Source organism: Mytilus trossulus, chromosome 13, assembly GCF_036588685.1.
Source record: "Mytilus trossulus isolate FHL-02 chromosome 13, PNRI_Mtr1.1.1.hap1, whole genome shotgun sequence".
NCBI lineage: Eukaryota > Metazoa > Mollusca > Bivalvia > Mytilida > Mytilidae > Mytilus > Mytilus trossulus.
Genome location: NC_086385.1, coordinates 62,288,658 through 62,303,354, shown reverse-complemented (window position 1 = coordinate 62,303,354; position 14,697 = coordinate 62,288,658). Strand labels below are relative to the sequence as shown.

Below are 14,697 nucleotides of genomic sequence, written 5' to 3'. Positions count from 1 at the left end.
AGTGGTTATTGATATTAAAAAGAAATTATCTATCCCTTAAAAATAAAGCAACTCTCTTCTTCTGTTTGAATGCAATAAAACCTTCTCAAGGAATTAAAATGCGTTCTGTGGTACCGAGCCTTCTTCTCTTATAGTAGCATGACGTTTTTTTTTTAAATAATTTTAATTCTCAGGACAAAAGCGCGGAAAAACTAATTTGTTTCTGTATAACATTTTAAATATAATATAATCAGAACAAGACCCTGACGGTGGTTGGTAACTTTCTTTATACATATCTAAAGTCGTGGAGTGATTTTTAACAGAGAATATACCTTGATTATTTTTTTATTTAAAGCAAACCTTTTACTTCAAATGTTTTTTTTCCTATTGCCTATTAATACAGTTGTTATCCATTCGTTTAATGCTTTTGAGCTTTTGAGTTTGCAATTCGATTAAGAACTTACCGTTTTGAATTTTCCTCTTAGTTCAAAAGTTTTTTTATTTTACTTTTTGCATGATACTCAGAAATACTACATTTTTATATAAAGCAAACACATTTTGTTCAAGAAGGATACTGTTAAAAGAAATCCACCTCAATTATTTTCTATTTTTCATGCATCAGTTTTTGATATAAAAAGCTTTACGGCATATAGCCTTTAAAGCTAATTTATTATATATTTAGTATTCATGAAAAAATCGCAAAGGTGTTGAAAAAAGATCGTTATCTATATCGCTAAAGTTAGTTGTCTATTATGGAATATCTGCTTCACCTATTAAACGTATTTTCTTAAAATATTATTTTAATACATTTGTATACTTGATTTTTTTTTACTGCTTTTAAATATGCTTATGGCTCTGATCTGGTTACATGGCTTATGATAATCAAATCAAGGTGATAATATTCATATTAATAATATAATATTTGTTTCTTTCAATTATAAAAAAAATATCAATGTACATTTATTTGCTCATCATTGGCCCTTTTATTTTTTTTATAACTTATCAGCCATTTATATTACTACTTTTGCATAGGTACTATTTCTGCACTAAAAATCTGTAGTACTGGAAATCTACTTTTAATATTCAGAACTATTGTGTTACTTTAAAATTATTGCAATATTTAGGTACCTGTATTTTACAGTACTTTATTTGTACTTGAAATTTAGGTACTACAGATTTTTGGTTACAACCTTTACATTTACAACATTTTGAAAGTTTTTCTATTTCAAATCTCTTACAGTTATGATTTTCAAACATGGGATCTTGTGATCACTTTCGTTATTATTTCTGTACCAAAATATTTAGTACAAATCAAGTACTATAAAATACAAGTACCTAAATATTACAACAATTTTAAAGGAAAGAAATAGTACTAAATATTAAAAGTAAATTTCCAGTAATACATATTTTTAGTACAGAAATACTACATATGCAAAAGTAGCTGTGTATGAAAGAGTGGGACGATAGGACTCGCACGTAAAGCATTATATATGCTTACCCTTCCGGAGCGCATGAGACCAAACCCCGATTGTTAGTGGGATTCGTGTTGCTCAGTCGATAGTTTTCTATTTGTGTTTTGTATCATTTGGACTGTTTTCGTTGTTTGGCATGACATTGTCATCTTATTTTCGACTTTAAATGAGTTGCCGCATTTTTGCGCCTGTCCCAAGTCAGGAGTTCCTGGCCTTTGTTAGTCTTGTATTATTTTTATATTAGTTTCTTGTGTACAATTTGGAAATTAGTATGGCGTTCATTATCACTGAACTAGTATATATTTGTTTAGGGGCCAGCTGAAGGACGCCTCCGGGTGCGGGAATTTCTCGCTACATTGAAGACCTGTTGGTGACCTTCTGCTGTTGTTTTTTATTTGGTCGGGTTGTTGTCTCTTTGACACATTCCCCATTTCCATTCTCAATTTTATTGAATATCGCGGCCTCTCATTTCAAAGTGTTGGAAAATTGTCATGAAAACATTGTTTCGTTTTTTTAATTGCACAGCAACTATACGGACGTTATAAACAATATATATTCCGTTCTAATAATTATGGACCTGCGTAAAACAAAACAAAAGTTAGTAATCGGTAAAAATATAGGACATCGTGACAAAACTTGTAGAGTACTTTATTAACTATAATGTTGTATTGTGCCAATGTGTTATAATGACGTTACAATTTTGTATGTATAAATGCAAAGAGGTCATAAAGCTAAATGCTTTCTTTTTTCCAAAAATTCCCGACGTGTGGTCACGATTTTCAGAAACGCGTCAGTTCTATTCAATTTAATGTTTGATTAGTCTACTGGTGGTATGACACATTCTGCCTAGTTAAGTTACATCACATATTCATATTCTTACTCCCCCTTATAGACACAGATTCGGGTTAATATCAAATGATACAATGTACTGCGCAAATATATATGATTCGTTTACACTTGAGTTGTCTACTATTGAAACAGATTGTTTCTGTGGAAAGTGCAATTAAAGAAAAAGTGTTGCAATTTTTAGCTCACCTGGCCCACAGGGCCATGTGAGCTTTTCTCATCACTTGGGGTCCGTCTTCCGTCGTCTTCCGTCGTCGTCGTCCGTCGTCGTCGTCGTCCGTCGTCGTTAACTTTTACAAAAATCTTCTGCTCTGAAACTATTGGGCCAAGTTTAACCAAACTTGACTACAATCATCATTAGGGTATCTAGTTTAAAAATTGTGTCCGGTGACCCGCCAAATCAACCAAGGTGGCCGTCATGACTAAAAATAGAACATAGGGGACAAATGTACATTTTGGCTTATAACGCTGAAACCAAAGCATTTAGAGCAAACCTGACATTGGGTTAAATTGTTTATTTAGTCAAGATCTATCTGCCCTGAAATTTTGAGATAAATCGGACAATGGGTTGTTGGGTTGCTGCCCCTGAATTTGTAATTTTAAGGAAATTTTGTGTTTTTGCTAAATATGTTTTTCTCTGTTACTAAAGGGCCAAGTTCGTTACAGATAGAGAAAATTGTGAGTAGCAAGAATGATCAGTACAGTATGATCTACAAACACATCACCATCACCAAAACACAATTTTGTCATGAATCCATCTGTTTCCTTTGTTTAATATGCACATACACCAAGGTGAGCGACACAGGTTCTTAAGAGCCTCTAGTTTTGTTCAATTAGCTATTCAAAATATTTTAGAATCTTAAACGCTATATCAGTCCTCTAATGATATGACTCTGTACCAACTCGTTGTCCACTCGTTAGGCAGGTTTTAGATCTTTAGATACCATAACAGTAGTCTGATCTGTCATTTTGTCGATCGTTTTCTATGCCCCGTATAGCCGAGCGTAAACTTGAATGGCACCAAATATAGTTTCTTTTTAAGTTTTTACTATTTTCCTATAGTATTTGTTTGTCATCTGAATTAATGTCTTCATAAATTAACGAGATTTAAGATCAGAAAAAAAGTGAAATAAATATAATACCGAACTCCGAGGAAAATTCAAAACGGAAAGTTCTTACTCGTAACGAATCTATAAACTTAGGGATATCATCACCATATACCTCGTCAGGATTTTTCAAATAAATGGTCATATTTAAGCGCAATAATCTTAAAATGCCACAGGTGGAGCAGGATCTACTAATCCTTCCTCAATCACGTTTTTTTTTGGCGAAGTTCGTGCTAGTCAGTCTTTAATTTTCTTTATTGGGTTTTCTGTACTTTTTGTCTTCTCGTCGTTTTTGTTTTTTACTTTGATTTATGCGTTTGAATATCATTGGTATATCCTCGTCCCTCAAAAAATGACAGACACAGTGTTGACTTTTTTAAAGATCTCAAAGCATCCCTCTTTTATTATATCAATCATCAAATGGATCAAACGTATATATAACATAAAATTAAAACAAGAACAGACCTTATCAAAATACATTGAGGAAATGACTGTTGCAAGCTTTTTGACCTAGCCGTTAAAAAAGTCCATTCCAATTTTTCCGTTTTGTACAAAAACTTACTAATAGGATACCAATTTAAGATTATTGCTCTTTAAATTCGACATTTTATTTGAAGAATTATGATGCGTATATTGTGATAATATACCTTATTGTTATGTTATATAATGCACATATTTGTAAAATTCTTCGATCACCGATTTATACGCTACTTAATTACGCAGTTTAAAAAGTTCATTAGGAGGGTGTGAATAGCCTTCAGAGTAATAAGTAAAATCCACTTTTCGGAAGCAAATGAGGCTCAAAATATTAATATTATCATTCGTAACGTCATATTGTTCAGTTATCGTTAGCGTCAAATCTAGAAAAAAATCGTAATTAACGTTGTTTTAAACAAAGTAGTAACTTTAATCGTCACATGGGGTACCCCATTCCTATCCTCATTTTTTGAAAATGATTTAATCTCTTAGAGTATTCCAACAACATAGTATAAGGTTACTTAATTGACTCGATAATGTAAAAGAAAGATTTTTGACATTACATACATTAGCCATGAACAAGTTAAAACTTACGAAATTCAAATTTCAAATGAAAAAGAAAAATAGAAATTAAATTGTCAGTACACACGTTTGGATGACGAGTATACATACGATTGAGATTTTATTTGATACGACTGTCAGAAAAGTGAAAGGTTTAGCGCTTAAAAACCAGATTCAATCCACCATTTTCAACATTTGAAAATGCCTGTACCAAGTCAGGAATATGACAGTTGTTGTCCATTCGTTTGATTTGTTTTATCCGTTGATTTTGCCGTTTGGTTAAGGACTCTCCGTTTTGAATTTTCCTCGGAGTTCAGTATTTTTGTGATTTTACTTTTTGGATATATTTTTGAATAATGAGTATACATACAATGAAAATGGACTGTGCTAATTATTATAATAACCTATGCATAACTCGTGTGTAATACAGAATGAATGCTGGCGTGGTCGTTATATTAATATTTATTTGTGTTCACAAAAACGAAGGTAAGTTGGAAATTATTTAAGATGAAAGAATTTATCTCCCTCATACAAAGTCCTGATTTCTTAGCCAGGAAAGGGGGGGGGGGGGGGGTCATTGAATGTCGACATGCGCATCTGATGCAGAAAAATGGTATAATTATAAAATATATCATGGTAATAGTGTCTGTCCCTATGGAATCTCTAATGTCTGCCATATTTGTTGTTCATATAATTTTTTGTTTTAGATTAAATTCTTGCCTTTTATTTCCTCTTATTATATACTGTCAGGGCCTTTTATAGCTTACTATAGAGTAAGAGTTTTCATCATCATCGAAGGCCGTACGCTAACTTATAATTCTTAACTCTGATGAAAAGTCTGATCTGATTATGAACTGTGATGATGCCTAAGTATTACAAGCCCAGACATCGCATCTTATGTTAAAATATAGGAAAATATAATTCTGTAAAGATTTAATCTTTACTTATTGTATGAATAACTTAAACAAGTTTTTAGAAATTTTAAGTATCATATGTAAAGTTTAATCTAAATATTTATTTTACATTATAGCATATATCTTTATTTTGAAAAGGATGAAAGTGTATCATATGCCTTAAAGGCATGGGTATAATATTGTTTTAAAGATTTTTTATATTGTATATGATGATGTATATTGTATCGTGACACTATAATGAAATATTTAATTTCTTACATACTAGTATCCAAACGGTACTGAGATTATAACTTATTACAAGTAAAAAAATTTCAAACATGTGTCTGTTTATGTGGTTCATAAGTGGATCTCATTTCTTGTTTTTTTATATAGATTATACCGTTGGTTTTCCCGTTTGAATGGTTTTACACTAATAATTTTTCGGGCCTTTTATCGCTTGCTGTTCGGTGTGAGCCTAGGCTCTGTGTTGATAATAATACTTTATTCCGAAAGCAATACAGCTTATAGGATACATTTACACAATTTTACACCAATATAAGAATTTCACAAGAGATATATAATATATATAAATATAAGGTGTGCTTGAAAGAACATATTATAATACATTATACATAATACAAATTACAAGAAACGAGCGGAGAATGATATGATACTTAAATAAAGTCTGAACAAATTTTTTTTTTACTGCAATTAAATTTTAAGTTTTTCTGCAGATTTTAGAAATATACCTAAGTTATTCAAATCTTTAATATTTCTGACAGATAACAACTGGATAAGTTTGAATGTAGAAGGATTTCTCCAATAATACTTTTTTATATACTTTTCTCGAAACTGTCTACTGTGGATTCATTTATATTATTCGTTGGATACCAATTTTCGTGGATTTCGTGCGAACAGTTGAATCACGAAATTAAATGTTCAACGAATGACAAATTTTCTTATGGCTTGTATACAGACTTCGGCAAAACCACGAAATCAAATATCCACGAACATGTAAGTTTTCCTCAATCCACGAAAATTGGTACCCACGAAAATAAATGAATCCACAGTATATTGTTTACATTCAAGTATAAAATGATATTCATCTTCAATAGAGCTAGTATTATAATTGAAGACCATACCTTGACCTATAATGGTTTGCTTTTATAATTGTGACTTGGATGGAGGGTTGTCTCATTGACACTCATACCATACCTTCCTATATCTATGAACAACAAGACGGGTGCCAAATGAATTGTGTACATTGTTACGAATCCTCCTCTAGATCACATGAGATAACCCTAGTTTTTGTCATGGTTCGTGTTGCTCAGGCTATTATAATTTTGTTACGTTGTGTTTGCGTTCTATTGTTTGACCGGTCGTCTGTTTGTTATTTACTTTTTCCAGGAATAGCGTTGTCAGTAATTAGTTTGCATGTTCTTCTGGTATCTTTCGCCTTTCTTTAATAACAAACTTTTACACAGCTAAATTTTGCTCACGTGAAATTCACGTCAATCTCATTTCACATGAATTTCACTTGAAATTAATGTGAATTTCACATAACATGATTTGACTTGAAATTCACGTGAATTACACGTGAAATAATATATGATCTGTTGATAAATGTAGAAGGTGTTAAGGTATTTAGGTTCGAACTCCCTCTGACAAAATTGACCCTAATTGCATTTAACTAATCATTTTAGGTCCCTTTTGGTTATGCAGCTCTTCTTATAGTCCGGTTTTGCTACACAATTATTTCTCAGGTTTCTTCTTATAGTCCGGTTTTGCTACACAATTATTTCTCAGGTTTCTTCTTATAGTCCGGTTTTGCTACACTATTATTTCTCAGGTTTCTCCTTATAGTCCGGTTTTGCTACACAATTATTTCTCAGGTTTCTACTTATAGTCCGGTTTTGCTACACAATTATTTCTCAGGTTTCTCCTTATAGTCCGGTTTTGCTACACAATTATTTCTCAGGTTTTGCTTCTTATAGTCCGGTTTTGCTACACAATTATTTCTCAGGTTTTTTCTTATAGTCCGGTTTTGCTACACAATTATTTCTCAGGTTTCTTCTTATAGTCCGGTTTTGCTACACAATTATTTCTCAGGTTTCTTCTTATAGTCCGGTTTTGCTACACAATTATTTCTCAGGTTTCTCCTTATAGTCCGGTTTTGCTACACAATTATTTCTCAGGTTTCTTCTTATAGTCCGGTTTTGCTACACAATTATTTCTCAGGTTTCTCCTTATAGTCCGGTTTTGCTACACAATTATTTCTCAGGTTTCTCCTTATAGTCCGGTTTTGCTACACAATTATTTCTCAGGTTTCTTCTTATAGTCCGGTTTTGCTACACAATTATTTCTCAGGTTTCTTCTTATAGTCCGGTTTTGCTACACAATTATTTCTCAGGTTTCTTCTTATAGTCCGGTTTTGCTACACAATTATTTCTCAGGTTTCTTCTTATAGTCCGGTTTTGCTACACAATTATTTCTCAGGTTTCTTTTTATAGTCCGGTTTTGCTACACAATTATTTCTCAGGTTTCTTCTTATAGTCCGGTTTTGCTACACAATTATTTCTCAGGTTTCTTCTTATAGTCCGGTTTTGCTACACAATTATTTCTCAGGTTTCTCCTTATAGTCCGGTTTTGCTACACAATTATTTCTCAGGTTTCTTCTTATAGTCCGGTTTTGCTACACAATTATTCCTCAGGTTTCTTCTTATAGTCCGGTTTTGTTACACAATTATTTCTCAGGTTCCTTCTTATAGTCCGGTTTTGTTACACAATTATTTCTCAGGTTTCTTCTTATAGTCAGGTTCTACTACACAATTTTTTCTCAGGTTTCAAAATCTTTGATTTGATGACGAAGGTATATCAAGAATAGCGTTTGGACACTCCTATCTAAAAAAAAATGTAACTTTTTCATATTTGTTTCATTTACATCGACGTCTTACTGTAGCTAATCATTGGACCTTTGGGAAGTTTTATAATAGACATCAACTTAGAACTGTTTCCTCTTATTGGACTTTTGAGATGTTTCATGAATACAGGCTACAATAGCATACAGCAGTTTGAATTATTCCATGAAATTGTTTAAAAAACCATGACGTATAAATATTGCGTATTATTGGACTTTTCAGGTGTTTCATACACATCGACGTTTACATTACTTAATACTTATGCAACGTTTCCTGTTTGCTATAGTAAATCAAATTAGAAATACCATAATAGAAATGTAAGGTATCGACCTTCAATAAACAATTGACTGTTTTACTGCTTTAGGGATTAATATATTAACACAATGTTGACAGCTGTACCCCTATTTAGCTCACCGGGCCCGAAGGGCCAAGTGAGCTTTTCCCATCACTTTGCGTCCGTCGTCCGTCGTCCGTCGTCCGTCGTCGTCCTGCGTCCGTCGTCGTTAACTTTTACAAAAATCTTCTCCTCTGAAACTACTGAACCAATTCAAACCAAACTTCATCTGATTCATTCCTAGGGTATCTAGAATAAAGTCTGTGTTTTAATTCCCGTTTCATAAAAAAACAAGGTCGCCATGGCTAAAAATAGAACATAGGGGTAAAATGCAGTTTTTGGTTATTACTAAAAAACCAAAGCATGTAGAGCAAATCTGACAAGGGGTAAAATTGTTTATCTGGTCAAGATCTATCTGCCCTGAAATTTTAAGATGAATGGGACAACCCGTTGTTGGGTTGCTGCCCCTGAATTGGTAATTTTAAGGAAATTTTGCTGTTTTTGGATATTATCTTGAATATTATTATGAATAGAGATAAACTGTAAACAGCAAAAATGTTCAGCAAAATAAGATTTACAAATAAGTCAACAGGACCAAAATGGTCAGTTGACCCCTTAGGGAGTTATTGCCCGTTATAGTCAATTTTTAACCATTTTTCGTAAATCTTAGTTAACTTTTACAAAAATCTTCTCCTCTGAAACTACTGGGCCAAATTTTACCAAACATAGCCAGAAACATAATTAGGCTATCTAGTTTAAAAAAATGTGTTTTGTGACCGGGCAAACCAACCAAGATGGCAGCTACGGCTTAAAATAGAACATAGGGGTAAAATGCAGTTTTTGGCTCATAACTCAAAAACCAAAGCATTTAGAGCAAATCTGTGGGGGATAACATTGTTTATCTGGTCAAGATCTATCTGCCCTGATTTTTTTAGATGAATCGGACAACTCGTTGTTTGGTTGCTGCCCTAAATTGGTAATTTTAAGGAAATTTGCTGTTTTGGGTTATTATCTTGAATATTATTATAGATAGAGATAAACTGTAAACAGCAATAATGTACAGCAATTCAAGACTCAAAAATAAGTCAAAATGACCAAAATGGTCAATTGACCCCCTAAGAAGTTATTGTCCTTTATAATCAATTTTTAACAATTTTCATAAAATTTGTAAATTTTTACTAACATTTTCCACTGAAACTACACGGACAAGTTCATTATAGATAGAGATAATTGTAAGCAGCAAGAATGTTCAGTAAAGTAAGATGTACAAACACATCACAATCACCTAAACACAATTTTGTCATGAACTGTCTGCTTCCTTTGTTTAATTCACAAATACCAAGGTGAGCGACACAGGCTCTTTAGAGCCTCTAGTTTCACATTTTTACCTATTACATCTGACATCTGTTGGTTTTGTCAACACATCTTTGACAATACATTGGAATTTTATGCAACTGTCATACAAGTGTAAGGTTAACCTAGCTATTAAACCAGGTTTAATTCACCATTTTTTGCATAAAAAAATGCATGTGCCAAGTCGTGAATATGACAGTTGTTTTCCATTTGTCTGATGTGTTTGAGCTTTTGATTTTGCCATTTACTAAAGGCCTTTCCATGTAGACTTTTCCTCGGAGTTATATATCACTTTTTACTGATTTACTCAGATTTTATTGTGTAACATTAGTGCAAGGTACAAACACAAAACTGGCTGTGATTGGCCAATAATAATAGATTTGGGTCTAATCAAATTTTAATCACAACGTATGTAAATACCAAGATCTTCTGCAGTACTTTAAACAATTGATAAAAGGGGGTTGTATTTCATGTTAAAGATATCTAATGATGATTAGCAAACAATAAGAACATGTAGGTATAACATTTCGTGGTGAGATTAAAAACCCCAAATATTTGTATATCCGGCTGTATAGAAGCCAATTTTTTTTTGGTTTGTTTGATTATTATTTATTTTGAATTTTCAAATATTTTTGCCTCAAACATCACTGACGAGCCATTGCATGTCGAAATGCGCATCTGATGCTGAAAAATGGTTCCGTTTATGTTATTATTATATGTAAAGTTGATTTATGTTTTATGAAACAGAAAGTAGAGATAATTTAAAAAGGTAAACCCTATTTTTTTTTAGAGATTTTCTTTTATTATTTAATTCAATCCTGCACTCATTTAGAAATGAAAAAAGCTCGTTGTCCTGTGCTGATGAGTGCATTCAATTTTATTTATTTTTAAATTGTGGGTTATAATCTTCATACAGTGGAAGAAATTTACAAAACACTATGATCATTGTAAGAGTTTTGATCATCGACGAAAGCCGTACGGTTACTTATAATTCTTAACTCTGTTGAAATGTCTAATCTTAATATGAACTGTGATGATGCCTAAGTTTTATTAACCCAGACATCGCATCTTATGTTAAAATATAGGAAAATATAATTATGTAAAGATATAATCTTTATTGATTGTATATATAACTTAAACAAGTTTTTAAAAATTTATAGTATTATATGTAAAGTTTTCTTATCTAAATATTTATTTTACATTATAGCATATATCTTTATTTTGAAAAGGATGAAAGTATCTCATATGTCTTAAACGCATGGATATAATGTGGCTTTATAGATTTTTTATATTGTATATGATGATGGTATTGTATCGTGACACTATAATTAACTATTTACTTTGTTACTTACTAGTAACAAAATGGTACTGCATTTATTTATGTGTCTGTTTATGTGCTTCATAAGTGTTTCTTATTTCTCTTTTTTGATACAGATAAGACCGTTGGTTTTCCCGTTTGAATGGTTTTACACCAGTCATATTTCTGGCCCTTTATTGTTTGTCCGGTCGTCTGTTTGTTATTTTCTTTTTTAGCCATAGCTTTGTCAGTAATTAGTTTGCATGTTCCTCTGGTATCGTTTGCCCCTCTTTCATAACATACTTTTCTTATATGATCTGTTGATAAATGTAGAAGTTGTTTAAGGTATTTAGGTTCGAACTCCCTCTGGCAAAATAGACAATAATTGCATTTAACTAATCATTTTAGGTCCCTTTAAGTCATTTAGCTCTTCTTATAGTCAGGTTCTGCTACACAATTATTTCTCAGGTTTCAAAATCTTTGATTTGATGACGAAGGTATATCAAGAATAGCGTTTGGACACTCCTATCTAAAAAAAAATGTAACTTTTTCATATTTGTTTCATTTACACCAACGTCTTACTGTAGCAAACTATTGGACCTTTGAGAAGTTGTAATAAACATCGACTTATAACTGTGGCCTGTTATAGGACCTTTGAGAATTTTGATAGATACAGGCTACAATAGCATACAGCGGTTTGAATTATTCCATGAAATTGTTTAAAAAACCATATAAGATATATAATATCTTTATTTTGAAAAAAAATATGAAAGTATCTCATATGTCTTAAAAGCATGGATATATTATGGTTTAAAAGATTTTTTTTATTGCATATGATGATGGTATTGTATCGTGACACTATAATTAACTATTTACTTTGTTACTTACTAGTAACAACATGGTACTGCATTTATTTATGTGTCTGTTTATGTGGTTCATAAGTGTTTCTTATTTCTGTTTTTGATACAGATAAGACCGTTGGTTTTCCCGTTTGAATTGTTTTACACCAGTAATTTTTCGAGCCCTTTATTGTTTGTCCGGTCGTCTGTTTGTTGTTTTCTTTTTTAGCCATAGCTTTGGCAGTAATTAGTTTGCATGTTCCTCTGGTATCTTTAGCCCCTCTTTAATAACATACTTTTACACAGCCAAATTTTGCTCACGTGAAATTCACGTCAATCTCATTTCACGTGAATTTCATGTGAATTTCACTTGAATTTAATGTCAATTTCATGTGAATTTCACTTGAATTTAATGTGAATTTCAGGTGAATCTCACATGACATGATTTGACTTGAAATTCACGTCAATAACACTTGAAATAATATATGATCTGTTGATAAATGTAGAAGGTGTTAAGATATTTAAGTTGAAGCTCCCTCAGGCAAAATTGACAATAATTGGATTTAACTAATCATTTTAGGTACCTTTTGGTTATTCAGCTCTTCTTATAGTCAGGTTTTGCTACACAATTATTTTTCAGGTTTCAAAATCTTTGGTTTGATGACGAAGGTATATCAAGAATAGCGTTTGGACATTCCTATCTAAAAAAAAATGTAACTTTTTCATATTTGGTTCATTTACACCGACGTCTTACTGTAGCAAACTATTGGACCTTTGAGAAGTTGTAATAAACATCGACTTATAACTGTGGCCTGTTATAGGACCTTTGAGAAGTTTGATAAATACAGGCTACAATAGCATACAGCAGTTTGAATTATTCCATGAAATTGTTTAAAAAACCATATAAGATATACAATATCTTTATTTTGAAAAAAAAGATGAAAGTATATCATATGTCTTAAAGGCATGGATATAATGTGGTTTAAAAGAATTTTTTTATTGCATATGATGATGGTATTGTATCGTGACACTATACTTAAGTATTTACTTTGTTACTTACTAGTAACAACATGGTACTGCATTTATTTATTTGTCTAGTTATGTGGTTCATAAGTGTTTCTTATTTCTCTTTTTTTGATACAGATAAGATCGTTGGTTTTCCCGTTTGAATTTTTTTACACCAGTAATTTTTCGAGCCCTTTATTGTTTGTCCGGTCGTCTGTTTGTTATTTTCTTTTTTAAGCCATAGCTTTGTCAGTAATTAGTTTGCATGTTCCTCTGGTATATTTAGTCCCTCTTTAATAACATACTTTTACACAGCCAAATTTTGCTCACGTGAAATTCACGTCAATCTCATTTCACGTGAATTTCATGTGAATTTCACTTGAATTTAATGTCAATTTCATGTGAATTTCACTTGAATTTAATGTGAATTTCATGTGAATCTCACATGACATGATTTGACTTGAAATTCACGTCAATAACACTTGAAATAATATATGATCTGTTGATAAATGTATAAGGTGTTAAGATATTTAAGTTGAAGCTCCCTCAGGCAAAATTGACAATAATTGGATTTAACTAATCATTTTAGGTCCCTTTAAGTCATTTAGCTCTTCTTATAGTCAGGTTCTGCTACACATTTATTTCTCAGGTTTCAAAATCTTTGATTTGATGACGTAGGTATATCAAGAATAGCGTTTGGACACTCCTATCTAAAAAAAAATGTAACTTTTTCATATTTGTTTCATTTACACCGACGTCTTACTGTAGCAAACTATTGGACCTTTGAGAAGTTGTAATAAACATCGACTTATAAATGTGGCCTGTTATAGGACGTTTGAGAGTTTTGATAAATACAGGCTACAATAGCATACAGCAGTTTGAATTATTCCATGAAATTGTTTAAAAAACCATATAAATATATACATACTAGAACACACCCGTGATATCACGGGTCCATGACTGAATTAAAATACATAACGATGCGTATGCCTTATTTTAGTATTGGTATTGTCATCTGATAAAGTCATGCCGATTATAAGAGGTCTTATAAGATGCAAAGTTTTCTCTACTTTCAAAATCTTTCTGTTTGGACCCGTCGACCTGGCACCTATCAATTATTGGTAATATTAATAATTTGGAAAACAAAAGGGCATGGAATGGAGTATCTTTTACTCAACAGTATACAGCAAAATTCTAAATCCACCATTTGGTGGTACGCCTGTCAGATGCAGAACGTACATATAAGGTAATAGGTAACAGGTGAATATACTATTGGTATCGGTGTCGGATTCGATCCGGAACTTCTTAATTATTGGCAATATTAATTACGTGGAAAACAAAGGAGCCTGGAGTGGTGTAATTCTTAATCAACACCATTGTACTTAATTAGTTATATGTAAAGTTGAATTCTTTGATTCATCGTTTTTACGTGATGACGGCTGACAAATTTGACCTCGTAATTTTAGTATTATAGATAAATGTTGCGTATTATTGGACTATTGAAGTGTTTCATACACATCGACGTTTACATTACTTAATACTTATGCAACGTTTCCTGTTTGCTATAGTAAATCAAATTAGAAATACCATAATAGAAATGTAAGGTATCGACCTTCA

The 14,697-nt window shown here is 31.9% G+C and overlaps 1 protein-coding gene across 1 annotated transcript in view; it reads left to right on the top strand.

Moving 5' to 3' along the window:
* Positions 1–4,424: 4,424 nt before the first annotated feature.
* LOC134694058 (peroxidasin homolog) overlaps positions 4,425–14,697 on the top strand; it is a 46,710-nt gene continuing 36,437 nt past the window's right edge. The window contains exon 1 of the mRNA XM_063555054.1: positions 4,425–4,927. Within this exon, the coding sequence (XP_063411124.1) occupies positions 4,873–4,927 (55 nt within the window). The 5' untranslated portion in view covers positions 4,425–4,872. The remainder of the gene's footprint in view (positions 4,928–14,697) is intronic.